General features: G+C 43.6%; 1 protein-coding gene across 1 annotated transcript in view; it reads right to left on the bottom strand.

Annotated features, from left to right (window-relative positions):
- Nucleotides 1-15,577, bottom strand: part of LOC144783895 (vomeronasal type-2 receptor 1-like) — a 140,839-nt gene that overhangs the window by 41,258 nt on the left and 84,004 nt on the right. The window contains exon 3 of the mRNA XM_078662637.1: nucleotides 8,641-8,932. Within this exon, the coding sequence (XP_078518763.1) occupies nucleotides 8,641-8,932 (292 nt within the window). The remainder of the gene's footprint in view (nucleotides 1-8,640; nucleotides 8,933-15,577) is intronic.

Raw genomic sequence — 15,577 nt, 5'->3', positions numbered from 1 at the left:
ACTGACCTGTCCGTCGGTGCCACGAATTGTGACCCGAGCGGAAGTAGAGGTGTCGGTGTAACCGCCCCTCGTACCTTTATAGCCACCGTTAATCAAACGAAGTGGCCGTAATCGCCATTAATAAACAGCAGACACTGGCGTGTAAGAGAAGACACTGGTCATGTGCGCATGCGCAATAGCGCGAACAAACTGTGGGCGTCAGCGCGAGTAAAGAGATACTACTCTAACGCGCATGCGCTTAGACAAGAAGCTCGAAGTTAGTGACTTCTACATCGTTGTTATCTAGCCAATTGTAAGAAGAAAAGTCCCAACTGACAATAAATAGGGACAAGGATGACGGGGGTGCAGATGGTTAGGACGAAACCTAAATATACAGGCAATGCTGTTCTACCTCGAAAGGCATCTAATGAGTAGCTACTTTGATCTGAGCAGCACCCTGAATCATTATATATATGAATGGAGGACCGTTTTACGTGACCTACGCCTGATGTTTATTTATTTCGGAAAGGGTTTGAGATGAAGTATCTCGGGTGAATTGCTTGTGATGCGGAGGGGCTTAATAAGCAATCAGGGAAATGATTTGTCTGTGTAGAGTCACACTCAAATGGAGTGTGGCATCCACTGCTGACTGTCTCTCATCCGGAGTACTGTATCTCCAAATGCACACTAGTAGTAATATTATAAACGGTCGCTTTTCATTAAGGCGCACCTTGGCCTATGAGTGGGGTCGTTATGTTTATGCTTGAAAGGATTTATAATTATCTCAGATGTCAGAGAAAGTAGGTGCCAGGATGGGTTCATCAGAAGGGAGGCATACACAATTATGTTAGGTGAGCTTCAAGGTTGCAACCAAAAATGCGTTGCATCCATTCGCAAAAAAGACCCGCAACTAACAAGTTGCTCATGATACTAGAAAACAAAACAGGTATGTGGAGGGTCGAGGGGATGTTTAAAGACCTGTCTGCTCATACCCCTGAATACAATATAACACACAAAAGAGCAGAACAGGTCTGGAGAAAGGTGTGTAGCTGTACTGGCCAGGGTGCAGATTAAAAGGATGCATACATGAACACATGATGTTGAAAATCACTGGCTAGATGAATCCCATCAGACCACCCCTTATGGTGGAATTTACGTCATGTGGGGTGTTACTGATCATACCAAAATACAACCGACCATATAGTGCCGATGTAGAAATGGATGTCAGGAAGATAGCCGTGACAATCATCAAAAAGTGATCATGACTAAGGTGCAGTGCCTATATACCAATAGTGAAAATAAAATTGACTACATGTGCGTTGTAAGGTATTCAAAACGCACTTCATGTGTCAAAAGTTAAAAACCCGCCGGGTAATAGTGTTACCCAATGGCGCAGTGATGAACGGTCGACATGTTTCAGCTCTAGGGACTTTCCCCAGCTTTCTTCAGGACCAAAGCTAGTATTGCTACTGCAACCATAAATGAAATGTTAAATCAACATCAAACAATGTACTAAAAAATGAGTACATATCTACCAGGAACCATCACCGTTGAATGTCCACTGGAAGACAAGGAGAACATCTTCTTCCTATAAAATGAAGTTTGATTTACAACAACACCATATATCAAATATACATCAAGACACCTACACACAAGCCGCACAGACAAAACACACTTAGCATGAATAATTGACATTCAGCTTGGTTTGAAAAAAGCTTAATAGCTCAAACAACATGAGGCATTTCCTCATGGTGCTACTCACCCAGCCTTGTGTGGGTGAAGACCCCACCTCACCCGGCAACCGCTCGGGAGTATGAGGCCCCGCTCTATAGTGTAGATAAAAGGAAACCATGAGTACACAACTCTATAATTTCCAAGCCAATTGCTCTACACAGAAACCCAACAGACGTGTGATAGTGCCCTTACTGTTTACCCTCGCAACACCAACATAAATGTCCATCGGACATATTACGGACCCAAATGCTAAAGTGCCCCTAGTCACTCGGACGAGAAAACCTACTCATGTTTGACCAGTGTAGGTGTTCTTCATAGGTTGTAAAAAACATATCCTAAAAAACAATATGTAATTATGTGTGCCCACTGGACTGATGGTCAGGAATAACCATGGTAAAGGATTCAACAGATACCCAACAAAATTGAAACAGTAGAATCCCTGGTGAACACCTAGGAAACTCATGGGCTTAATGAACCCTCAGCTAGATTACTCAGGTTACCTCCCCTATACCACAAGACTCAATAATACGAGTCACCACAATTCTACCACTAACCACTAGCAGTTAACTATAACAGGTTACCCAGAGGACTGACCTGTCCGTCGGTGCCACGAATTGTGACCCGAGCGGAAGTAGAGGTGTCGGTGTAACCGCCCCTCGTACCTTTATAGCCACCGTTAATCAAACGAAGTGGCCGTAATCGTGTAATCGTAAGAGAAGACACTGGTCATGTGCGCATGCGCAATAGCGCGAACAAACTGACGCCCACAGTTTGTTCGCGCTATTGCGCATGCGCACATGACCAGTGTCTTCTCTTACACGCCAGTGTCTGCTGTTTATTAATGGCGATTACGGCCACTTCGTTTGATTAACGGTGGCTATAAAGGTACGAGGGGCGGTTACACCGACACCTCTACTTCCGCTCGGGTCACAATTCGTGGCACCGACGGACAGGTCAGTCCTCTGGGTAACCTGTTATAGTTAACTGCTAGTGGTTAGTGGTAGAATTGTGGTGACTCGTATTATTGAGTCTTGTGGTATAGGGGAGGTAACCTGAGTAATCTAGGTGAGGGTTCATTAAGCCCATGAGTTTCCTAGGTGTTCACCAGGGATTCTACTGTTTCAATTTTGTTGGGTATCTGTTGAATCCTTTACCATGGTTATTCCTGACCATCAGTCCAGTGGGCACACATAATTACATATTGTTTTTTAGGATATGTTTTTTACAACCTATGAAGAACACCTACACTGGTCAAACATGAGTAGGTTTTCTCGTCCGAGTGACTAGGGGCACTTTAGCATTTGGGTCCGTAATATGTCCGATGGACATTTATGTTGGTGTTGCGAGGGTAAACAGTAAGGGCACTATCACACGTCTGTTGGGTTTCTGTGTAGAGCAATTGGCTTGGAAATTATAGAGTTGTGTACTCATGGTTTCCTTTTATCTACACTATAGAGCGGGGCCTCATACTCCCGAGCGGTTGCCGGGTGAGGTGGGGTCTTCACCCACACAAGGCTGGGTGAGTAGCACCATGAGGAAATGCCTCATGTTGTTTGAGCTATTAAGCTTTTTTCAAACCAAGCTGAATGTCAATTATTCATGCTAAGTGTGTTTTGTCTGTGCGGCTTGTGTGTAGGTGTCTTGATGTATATTTGATATATGGTGTTGTTGTAAATCAAACTTCATTTTATAGGAAGAAGATGTTCTCCTTGTCTTCCAGTGGACATTCAACGGTGATGGTTCCTGGTAGATATGTACTCATTTTTTAGTACATTGTTTGATGTTGATTTAACATTTCATTTATGGTTGCAGTAGCAATACTAGCTTTGGTCCTGAAGAAAGCTGGGGAAAGTCCCTAGAGCTGAAACATGTCGACCGTTCATCACTGCGCCATTGGGTAACACTATTACCCGGCGGGTTTTTAACTTTTGACACATGAAGTGCGTTTTGAATACCTTACAACGCACATGTAGTCAATTTTATTTTCACTATTGGTATATAGGCACTGCACCTTAGTCATGATCACTTTTTGATGATTGTCACGGCTATCTTCCTGACATCCATTTCTACATCGGCACTATATGGTCGGTTGTATTTTGGTATGATCAGTAACACCCCACATGACGTAAATTCCACCATAAGGGGTGGTCTGATGGGATTCATCTAGCCAGTGATTTTCAACATCATGTGTTCATGTATGCATCCTTTTAATCTGCACCCTGGCCAGTACAGCTACACACCTTTCTCCAGACCTGTTCTGCTCTTTTGTGTGTTATATTGTATTCAGGGGTATGAGCAGACAGGTCTTTAAACATCCCCTCGACCCTCCACATACCTGTTTTGTTTTCTAGTATCATGAGCAACTTGTTAGTTGCGGGTCTTTTTTGCGAATGGATGCAACGCATTTTTGGTTGCAACCTTGAAGCTCACCTAACATAATTGTGTATGCCTCCCTTCTGATGAACCCATCCTGGCACCTACTTTCTCTGACATCTGAGATAATTATAAATCCTTTCAAGCATAAACATAACGACCCCACTCATAGGCCAAGGTGCGCCTTAATGAAAAGCGACCGTTTATAATATTACTACTAGTGTGCATTTGGAGATACAGTACTCCGGATGAGAGACAGTCAGCAGTGGATGCCACACTCCATTTGAGTGTGACTCTACACAGACAAATCATTTCCCTGATTGCTTATTAAGCCCCTCCGCATCACAAGCAATTCACCCGAGATACTTCATCTCAAACCCTTTCCGAAATAAATAAACATCAGGCGTAGGTCACGTAAAACGGTCCTCCATTCATATATATAATGATTCAGGGTGCTGCTCAGATCAAAGTAGCTACTCATTAGATGCCTTTCGAGGTAGAACAGCATTGCCTGTATATTTAGGTTTCGTCCTAACCATCTGCACCCCCGTCATCCTTGTCCCTATTTATTGTCAGTTGGGACTTTTCTTCTTACAATTGGCTAGATAACAACGATGTAGAAGTCACTAACTTCGAGCTTCTTGTCTAAGCGCATGCGCGTTAGAGTAGTATCTCTTTACTCGCGCTGACGCCCACAGTTTGTTCGCGCTATTGCGCATGCGCACATGACCAGTGTCTTCTCTTACACGCCAGTGTCTGCTGTTTATTAATGGCGATTACGGCCACTTCGTTTGATTAACGGTGGCTATAAAGGTACGAGGGGCGGTTACACCGACACCTCTACTTCCGCTCGGGTCACAATTCGTGGCACCGACGGACAGGTCAGTCCTCTGGGTAACCTGTTATAGTTAACTGCTAGTGGTTAGTGGTAGAATTGTGGTGACTCGTATTATTGAGTCTTGTGGTATAGGGGAGGTAACCTGAGTAATCTAGCTGAGGGTTCATTAAGCCCATGAGTTTCCTAGGTGTTCACCAGGGATTCTACTGTTTCAATTTTGTTGGGTATCTGTTGAATCCTTTACCATGGTTATTCCTGACCATCAGTCCAGTGGGCACACATAATTACATATTGTTTTTTAGGATATGTTTTTTACAACCTATGAAGAACACCTACACTGGTCAAACATGAGTAGGTTTTCTCGTCCGAGTGACTAGGGGCACTTTAGCATTTGGGTCCGTAATATGTCCGATGGACATTTATGTTGGTGTTGCGAGGGTAAACAGTAAGGGCACTATCACACGTCTGTTGGGTTTCTGTGTAGAGCAATTGGCTTGGAAATTATAGAGTTGTGTACTCATGGTTTCCTTTTATCTACACTATAGAGCGGGGCCTCATACTCCCGAGCGGTTGCCGGGTGAGGTGGGGTCTTCACCCACACAAGGCTGGGTGAGTAGCACCATGAGGAAATGCCTCATGTTGTTTGAGCTATTAAGCTTTTTTCAAACCAAGCTGAATGTCAATTATTCATGCTAAGTGTGTTTTGTCTGTGCGGCTTGTGTGTAGGTGTCTTGATGTATATTTGATATATGGTGTTGTTGTAAATCAAACTTCATTTTATAGGAAGAAGATGTTCTCCTTGTCTTCCAGTGGACATTCAACGGTGATGGTTCCTGGTAGATATGTACTCATTTTTTAGTACATTGTTTGATGTTGATTTAACATTTCATTTATGGTTGCAGTAGCAATACTAGCTTTGGTCCTGAAGAAAGCTGGGGAAAGTCCCTAGAGCTGAAACATGTCGACCGTTCATCACTGCGCCATTGGGTAACACTATTACCCGGCGGGTTTTTAACTTTTGACACATGAAGTGCGTTTTGAATACCTTACAACGCACATGTAGTCAATTTTATTTTCACTATTGGTATATAGGCACTGCACCTTAGTCATGATCACTTTTTGATGATTGTCACGGCTATCTTCCTGACATCCATTTCTACATCGGCACTATATGGTCGGTTGTATTTTGGTATGATCAGTAACACCCCACATGACGTAAATTCCACCATAAGGGGTGGTCTGATGGGATTCATCTAGCCAGTGATTTTCAACATCATGTGTTCATGTATGCATCCTTTTAATCTGCACCCTGGCCAGTACAGCTACACACCTTTCTCCAGACCTGTTCTGCTCTTTTGTGTGTTATATTGTATTCAGGGGTATGAGCAGACAGGTCTTTAAACATCCCCTCGACCCTCCACATACCTGTTTTGTTTTGTTTGAAAATCCAACCTAAAATAAAATGTTCACTAATTCTGCATTAAACTAAAAAGAACAAAACAGTATGTATAGAATTAAATGTATATATTTTTAAAAAGTCAAATATTTTGTGTTAAGATTATTTGTTATGGGTTACTATTTTAGGTTCCTGCCTCAAATCATTTTGGTGGGAAGGTGTTACTAGTACCAGTGGTTGGCCATGTGCAGGATGGAATTGTTTTTGACTTCACACTCTTAAATACGGCTCCACCTCTTGCCTTCAGGCTGTGGAGGCATGTAAGTCTACACTTCAAAGTATTTTTTGCTTGGAAATGGTGGATAGCCAAAGGCAGTAACTTTACTACAACTTGTAGGAGTAAATATACATGTGTAGATTCACTCATCTGAAGTTACCTTTATGATTAGGCCCTTTTGTAGTACATTTACATTTACAATTGGTGAGTAGCCAAACGTTCAATACATCAGATGTACATTTACTTTTTTGTATAGGCTCCTTTGTCCTTGGAGTCCACTGTGAAGCTCAACCCAGCCTCCCAGCCTTACATTGTCTTGCAGTGCAGATTACTTAGTAGCCTAGAACTTAGCACTTAATAACCACTTCTTATATTACATTTTTTTTATAATAATAATACTTATGTCACTTTCAAATCATTTACTTTCATTAGCCAAGAATAACATCTGGGACTTTGACTGGGGGGGGGGGGGGCAGAGATTTCTCAATTGTAATTCACGTCCTGATTCCTTGGAACAAAACCCAAAAGTTTCAATCAATTATCTATAATCTATACTACTATTATAAAGTAAGAACTGTGAACCTTTGAGGCGGGTAAACTCGGGAACCACAGCGCCAATTCAAACACCCGATACATCATTGTAATTGTCAGGGTGTGCAGATGGACATAGGCTATATTAAAATAAAATATATACGTTGTTTGAAAAATTAAAGATAAAAAAAAGTAGTCCCTTGAAAGTAGCGCCAGCCGCGATCTGCGTGCTGACATCAGGAGCGCGGGGAGGAGCGGAGTACAGGAGCGCGAGGAGGAGCGGAGTACAGGAGCGTGAGGAGGAGCGGCGGAGATCAGCGCGGGGAGGAGCGGAGAACTTTGCCAGACTGGAGCGGGCTGAGGTACGTCAAGCGCGGGGAGGAGCGGTGAACTAAGGCGGACTGACCGGTTAACTTTGGCGGAGCGCGCGGAGGATCGAAGAACTTTGCCAGACTGGAGCAGGCTGAGGTACGTCAGGAGGAGGCTGAGGTACGTCAAGCGCGGGGAGGAGCGGTGAACTAAGGTGGACTGGAGCGGGCTGACGGGTACATTTTTGGCGGACTGCAGCCCCGTGTGGTATGGGTACATACTGGCTTTGTGTAGTGGGGGTTGAGTCACCATGGCAGGTTATGAATGGATTTGCTTTTGCAGCGCACAGAGAAAGGTCGTTTGCAGCGTCGGATGCGTGGCAAAAGTGTTAGGGAGCATGGCGTGTGTGGCTGATTGGGAGCACTGAAGGTGGTGGTAAACTTGGGCTGAGGAGGTGGTAGGGGCCTGGGTTTGGGCAACTGCGGTGAACTAAGGCGGACTGGAGCGGGCTGAGCGGTAAACTTTGGCGGACTGCAGCGGGGCGTATGGAATGGGTACATACTGCCTTTGTGTACTGGGGGTTGAGTCGCCATGGCAGGTTATGAACGGGGTTTGGTTTTGCAGCGCACAGACAAAGGTGGTTTGCGTCACCACAGTGTTAGGGGGCAAGCCTGATTGCCCCCGGACAACGTCGGGACGGGCTGCTAGTGTAGTATAATATAATATAATATAATATAATATAATATATTGTAATATGATACAATATAATATATTATAATAAAGTAATATAATGTAAAATAATAATATATAATACAATATAATATAATATACTATAATATAATATATGAAATAATGTAAACTAATTGTAATTGACAGTTTTGAAGAATATAGACTTTAGTAAATATAATGTGCTACCTTTAACCTAGGGTTACATTTCAAATTTAACAACCTGTACTTCTGTTGATAACATGTATAGTCAAATATTTGCCTTACTAAATGTGGCAAACACTTGGTTGAAACATAATCAGAAATGAAATATAAACAATTGATCATGACAACCATTAAACAGTTCAGGATCACAGATGCAAATATACAAATGAATAATTATTTATGAGCATGTTTATCAGCACCTGTCATCAAAAAACTTAAACATCACTATTATGCTTTCATTGTTTTTCCATACATGATAGGTTCATACCTTACCTGAGGGAACCTGCTGAGCCCAAGTATTCTTGCCATAGGAAGCGTTTCTGGTGAGGGTCCATCTCCGATGAAGCCAACAAGCTTGGGGCTTGAAGGTCGGCTGTAGTTGGGTATTGTTTCTTTGCCCCCTGAGAGCTGCTGCAGGGTCCCCTGAATAGCCCCCAACTCAGAGGAACAGGAGTCATAAATGTGAAATCCTAAAGTGGTATTAGGCAGAAGATCTGGACTACTGTTAATTTCACTGATGGCAAAGACCATGGCAAGGACACTTTGATAGAATTCTGAATGTATCCTGGACATTAAGAAACAACATGAAACTAGAATAAATCTAAATTAAAGCAGTGGTACATATCAATAAAGTAGAACCAAATAGCATTTATATCATTTAGAAGCCATAACCATTAGCAAACCTTCTGGTCACATAGGTAAATAAATTCATGTAAAAAATGTTTACATATTATTTTATTTGTATTTATTTTTGATTTGTTTCATTTTATTTTAATTAAATTAGTTTGTCTTTGTTTAGTAGATTTGTTTACTAAATTTGTTTTAGACTATTATGTGCCACACAGGATTATACTCTCAGTGCACACAAGACATTACTGGACTCATTGCATTTCTGAATTGATGGAAGGAGAGGGCAGATTCACTTTCAGAGTGAGTTTAGTTTAGTGCCCTCAAACACAGTTTAAAATGCCTTGCCATCCTGCCCTTTTCTTTTGCCTTTTATTGACAACTAACGTTGACAGGATGTTGCTCTTTGGGGTGCCAAACGGGACAGAAGGGAGAGTTTCTCTACAAAAAAAATCAAGCGTATATTGATGGCCTTAAAGATGATGCTGAATCTTAACCTGGAAGGAGAATCTTTTAGGATTCTCAATGTAGTGGTGCCCATGACTGGGATAAAGATAACCTTCAAGAATGCAAACATTTAGCTTAGGAAGCCAAACAGCACAATAAGCAGAACATGGGATTGTATTCTGCTGCAATTTATTTGCATTTATACTGCACTTCATGCCACTAATAAGGTGCTGACGGGCATTTGCCGACTCGTGGAAAGCTGCTCAGCGGCATTGCTTGGATGAATGAATGGAAAGTGTGACAATGTGTGTGAAGACCAGATTTGTGCTCCTATGCTACTTTTGTTGATAGATCTTGGTGAGTAATAAATAACAAGCATTTACAATGCAACGGTTTCGCCTTTGGAAATGTTAAAGCTATTTGCAATGTAAATGACAATGCCATTTATTTATCTGTTTTCAAAACCAACACATAAATACAAATGTTGTCATTTACAATGCCAATAACTCAAACTTTTCCAAAGGCGAAACCGTTGCATTGTAAATGCTTGTTTTTATTTGTTCCAAAACATCAACTTAGATTGGACTGAATTCAGAATTTATTAAATTTGCATAGTAACTAAAACCATAGCAATACAGAAACTTAAAACCGTAAGATAAAATATACGGTGCACATTTATAGTATCCATAAGCATTAAAAGCTTTTAAATAAATTGCATTTCCAACAGTTAAAAAAGCACTTTGGTGCTAGTGCAGACTAGTGCTGGTGTAAGGAAAGCAGCCAGTGCAGCGTTTGTTGCCAAATCAACCGCTGCAATCAGTGAAAAAAGGTACTTTACAGTGTTTCTAAGCTGCTAACCACAATGGGGGCTTCCCAGTTCTCTCTTACTTGGAGCAGCCTTGGTTGTTTAGTTGGGTCGATGGTGCTAGGATCTCCAGTGTATAAAGCTGCCTGCAATTCTTAATGACTAGGCCTACGTAGGGCGATTACTGGTAGATTTGCTCTGAATCCAAGGTAAGGCGTGATTTTATGGTGACTTTTTTTCTCAGCAATTGCAAGAAATCTTACTAGCCTGCAATTTAGTTGTGGTGTTCCTGGATCAAAGCATGCCATAGCTGCTTGCCTCCTTGACCGAGTTCCCCTGTCGTTGAAGGGGATTTTTAGCAGTTGTCTCCTCTGCTGCCCAGTCTCCGTACAGGAGAATAGTAGATGGAGGATATCTCCCTGGCCATTTTTGCACAGGCTGCAAGTAGTTGGGGATGGTGCCCGTAGCCACAGTGGAAGGTTTGAATGCATGGGAGCATGCCATGGCGAAATTTTAAGATCGCTATTTTCCATGATTTTCGACATCAGAGGTTGAAGTATTTTTGAGGGGCTAAGATCTTAGCCATTCAAAGTCCAAGATGGTGGCCAAATAGGAGCTCCTCCAACAAGCTCCAGGGTCGGGGAATACATAATCATATCCCCAAAAAACCCTGCCATGTGATCAGCAGTGAAACTAATTACCAATCTTGTGTAAACTTTTGAAATAATCTTGACATTTTTTTTACATCTTTTAAACGACTTACCCCTGGAATCGACGCTGAGGACCCCTGCTGAACCTGCTCCTCGATAGTAAAGATCCTCCCGGCAAGTCTCAGGAGCTGATGCCCGGACCGGAGATCACTACAACCAGGGTCCTCTCGTTCCCGCTAGCTCCTCCAATCCACTCCCGATCCCTCAGCTTACAGATGACCGAGGCCCTCCTGACTGGACCCGGTCGAGAATCCATCTGACTGGAGGCGGTCCCCTGGAACCGGAGGCTTCGGCTTTCACACCGGTGCAGGTTGTGCCTGACTACGTGACGGACGCCAATTAAAACCAGCTCCACACTGCCCATTCTCGGTGCCCGCCAAGGGCAGTGGAGGCAGGCGGCCTTTGATCCTGCTGATCGGCCCCACAGGGAACCTGGACACGGGAATGTGGGCTGAGTGTCCATGCAAATATGTGCGGCGGCGGGTGGTGCACGGGAGCACTGCCTGGAACACTGCCTGAGGCGATTACCGGCGAGTGCGTGGAGCAAAGCACCGACGGCGGGAGGGGGGCGGGAGAGGACACGGACGGCGGGAGGAGGGCGGGAGAGGACACGGACGGCGGGAGGAGGGCGGGAGGGGGCGGGAGAGGACACGAACGGCGGGAGGGGGCGGGAGAGGACACGGACGGCGGGAGAGGACACGGACGGCGGGAGGGGGCGGGAGAGGACACGGACGGCGGGAAACGTGCACAGGACAGCGAGGGGGGCGGAAAGGCACACGGAGGGGCGGGAATGGACAGCGCATCTGAATTCACTTTCAGTGAAAGGGGAGGGAACGGGAAAAAACGTAACTCCGCCCTGGGAAAAAATCTCGGGAACGCCCCCGAATCTGGTCCGGCCTTGACGGACAGATCCGGCACCCAATGGCTAGCCTCCATTTATGGAGCTAGCCAATGAGAGCCGGGGGACGTTCCCGAAGTGCTTAGTGTCGACATAGGATTTCACCTGCGCTGAAAAGCTGCGCAGAGCGCAGCCTTTCGGCAGGCGAAACCCAATAAAAAGAACACTTCTTATTCACCGTTCGTGGCCTGCGCCGTTCTGTTCCGTAAGGAAGGGGAGAGAGTATTAAGAAGATTTAGCTGGTATCTGTTTACCGCATGCCTTGGCCTCCCCGAGACTGCAAGAAGAGTGAATACAAAACATCACAAGTCAGTTTTTGTGTCGCAGTCCAAGTATTTGTGGTGTATTCTAGTGCAACACATACAGAAATACAAACAAAATAAAGTGAAATTCAATCTAATATAAAAACAAACAGAGCAAAAGGCAATAGGTCTTGGCTCTTAAAGGTCTAGCTATTGGCTTTGCCAATGCTTTTTGTTAGTGGCATTCCAAGGCAAGGTATGTGTCATGAAGCGTGTACACACATAACAGCAATCTTGCAATGAGGTTCATATTAAAGATTGCTGGCAACGTTCGTTTTTCGTGAGGCAAGTCTGTGCGGCAATTAATTTTTTTTTAATTTACCCTTCTAATATGGGAGATGACCATTTATCATTCTAACCTGGTGCATGGCTACTTTAGAACTGTAGATTAAAAAGTAAAACAAAGTGAAAAACGTGCGCACACAGTGCAAAAAAACAAAATGAGTGCCCCAGCAGGACTTTGCAGTTGCCAGGTCCTCGTAAACATAATAAATAACAAAATACATTAAATCACCTGAGCAGCGGGATGAAGGCGCGGGAACCGGTGGAGGGGAGGGAGAACGCCTTGATGGAGGTAGAGGATAACAGAGCAGTGGAGAGTAAAGAAACAGGTGCACTTTCTTGGGCCTCTGAATCCATAATACAAATAATATTCCCCTCATATATGCAGAACTCATCCAATCACAACACTTTAATACCGTTAGTATTCGTGGGTAGGACAAACGCAGAAATAGGGTGGAAAAGCCGGTAAATCAAACGCAGACACCTGAGAAAACAAGGTTATTTAGTTACGACAAGGGACCAACCCAAACCCACTTTTAAGTATATGTTATGTTTTGGAAACAAAAAAAAGCCTGGTTACCGAGCCCTAACAATAGCGGCTCAGAGGCGCCAGAACTTGAGTTGATGGCAAGAAAATATCACCCGTGTTGCATTTCTACAGATGAGGTTTGATTTTGTGGATAGGAAGTGTTGTATTAAAAGAGATCTCTGCCAAAGTAGGATTAGACGTTTACTTTCTTTATTGCTGCTAAATGCGCTGTATTGCATTGGTTTGCAATGTAATCTCCATTAACTTTAAAACAAGGTGAAGTTCTTTATCGAACAATATTTCACTGTTTGCGTGCCGTTCACCGTTTGCCTCGTGTTCAATTAAGAAGCATCCCCCCAAATGTACATTTTACCGCTTGAAATGTACACATGATAAGGTGATCCAAATAAAATCCCAGCACTTAACGTGACCTAGGTATAAGACCCCAAAATGAAAACACTGGGATAGAATGCCTTGGTTTTTTTTAAATTAAAGAATCGCTGTTTGTTGAAAGAACGTTGGAAATATTTCGCTTTTTATCCTTCGGCCATTTTCCATAGTGTTTATTTGCAGGCGCAACCAAATTACTCGATTTAATTTCAGTAGATTTGGCAACAAATATGATTTTTGCGGATGTTCGTTAGTTCCGGAAATTCAATCCGACGAGTCACTGTTTCCGTGTCCCACAGAAATAGCCCTTCTCCTCAAACCCTTCTGTTAAGGGAAAACAAATAAGACTTCCTGTATTGAAAAAATTCCCACAATGCTTTATTTGTTAACTGTTTGGCAGCCGGCTACTGAGATATTAAACATGATGATGTCACTGGTGTAAAATACTACTTTTATAATCCTTTGTTATAAGTGTACGTTTTCTTGCATATTTACATAATGAAATGAATGAAAGTATTAATATATATATTTTTTCCCTTAGAGCACGGTAATGGAGGAAACTGCTATATGGGAGCAACACACAGTGACTCTACACAGGGTAAGCTTCTATGTCCCCTTGTGCCGCTGGATGCTGATTACTTTTTGACACAATAGACAAAAGCCAGATGTCAGGAAGTGAAAGAGAATGAGCTTGTTTTTCGTCATTTTCTTTTGTTAAAATTAGCAGCAAAATAAAACGAGCTATAAACCAAGGAACACAAACTGGTCAATTAATAAAAAACGTTTTTGCGTCGCTTTATTCGTCGACTCAGCATTTGTTTATCGGACGAAGGAGGGTAAATTTGCCCTAATCTTTTGAGCGCTCGAAATCCAAAGGCAGGGGAGTTGAGTGCGACGGGAGAGTCTTCCCATGCCGCCCGAGACACCTCGCAGGGCGGGCGTTTTCCATCTGACAAAGAATCCGCCATCTCAAGTCTTCCTCTCCTGTGCTTCTAAATACACCCCCCTCAGCTGAAGAAAAAACAACCCGGGCACAACAGCAACTACATAGCCTCCGACGGTTTAACGGCTCAAAAAGCGCTCGTGCTGAACCCAACGGCTTAGTTAAAACCAAGACACTGGAAAACAAGTCAGGTCCCGGGCCGCGCTGTGATTGGCTGACGTCACGGGGGTGTCCCGGCCGGCAACCAATCACAGCGCGGCCCTGGAATGACGTCACGGGGGTGTCCCGGGCCGGCAGCCAATGGCAGCGCGGCCCGGGACAAAGGGGCGGGGCTTAAAAAAAGCACCAGAAACGCCCCCGAATCGCGTTTTCGAGAGAAAACGCGATTGACAGCCTCTGCCTCCCAATGGCTAGCCTCCATTTATGGAGCTAGCCAATTGGAAACAGAGGCTGTCCTAACCTCACTATTAAAAACAACAGATTTCGATCTGGGAGGGGCTTAGCCCCTCGCCAGGTTACGAAACCTAAAAAGGAGTGGAAGATAGGATGCTTATTCACCAGTTGGTGTATGAGTGGATAAATAGCGCACAAGTGTAGTGCAGTTCATGTTGGAAGAGTTTTGGAGTTGTGCATGTATGTCGGACCCTGCTCATATGATGTTGCTGTGTACGCTTAGCTGCATGCAAATATGAGTTTAAGAGAAAAGTGTAAAAATAGCATGTGACTATTTGCCATCACTATAGTAGTCCTTGTAATGTTTGTAAACCACTTCGAATATAAACAAAAAGAAACATTTCCAAAACAGAAGGATGCTAACCTTTGAAGCTGCAATCTTCCATGGACTTTTGTAGGCTCTTTGAGGCCTTCACTCTTAGGACTGTGCAGTATGTATCTAGCAACAGAATATTCTCTGATGGTTACAATTATGTCTGGCAGGAAAAAGTGATAGGAATGGACGTTGTACAACCAGGATCTATCCAAATCAAACAGAGGAGCATCTTTTAGTAGGGCTTTGCTTAGATACCCAATGAGTGTACATCTCAGTCACTCTTAAGGTAGGCCCTAGATTGCCCATTGGCTAGGGTGCCTTGTGATTGAAAGGTTGGACATGTGCATTTTAGTTGTACATGTTCTGGCAGTGAAAAACTGCTAACTTTGTTTTTCACTACTGCTTGGCCTATTCCTCCCACAGGATAACATTGGCCAATCATTATTACATATAATCACCTGTATTTTCCAATTCGGGCAGGTGCTATGTCATGTTTGGTGTCTTTGGA

This window comes from Lissotriton helveticus, chromosome 10, assembly GCF_964261635.1.
Source record: "Lissotriton helveticus chromosome 10, aLisHel1.1, whole genome shotgun sequence".
In the NCBI taxonomy this organism is placed as follows: Eukaryota; Metazoa; Chordata; class Amphibia; order Caudata; family Salamandridae; genus Lissotriton; species Lissotriton helveticus.
Note: the sequence above shows the minus strand (reverse complement) of the source record. Positions and strands in the feature narration are given on the sequence as shown.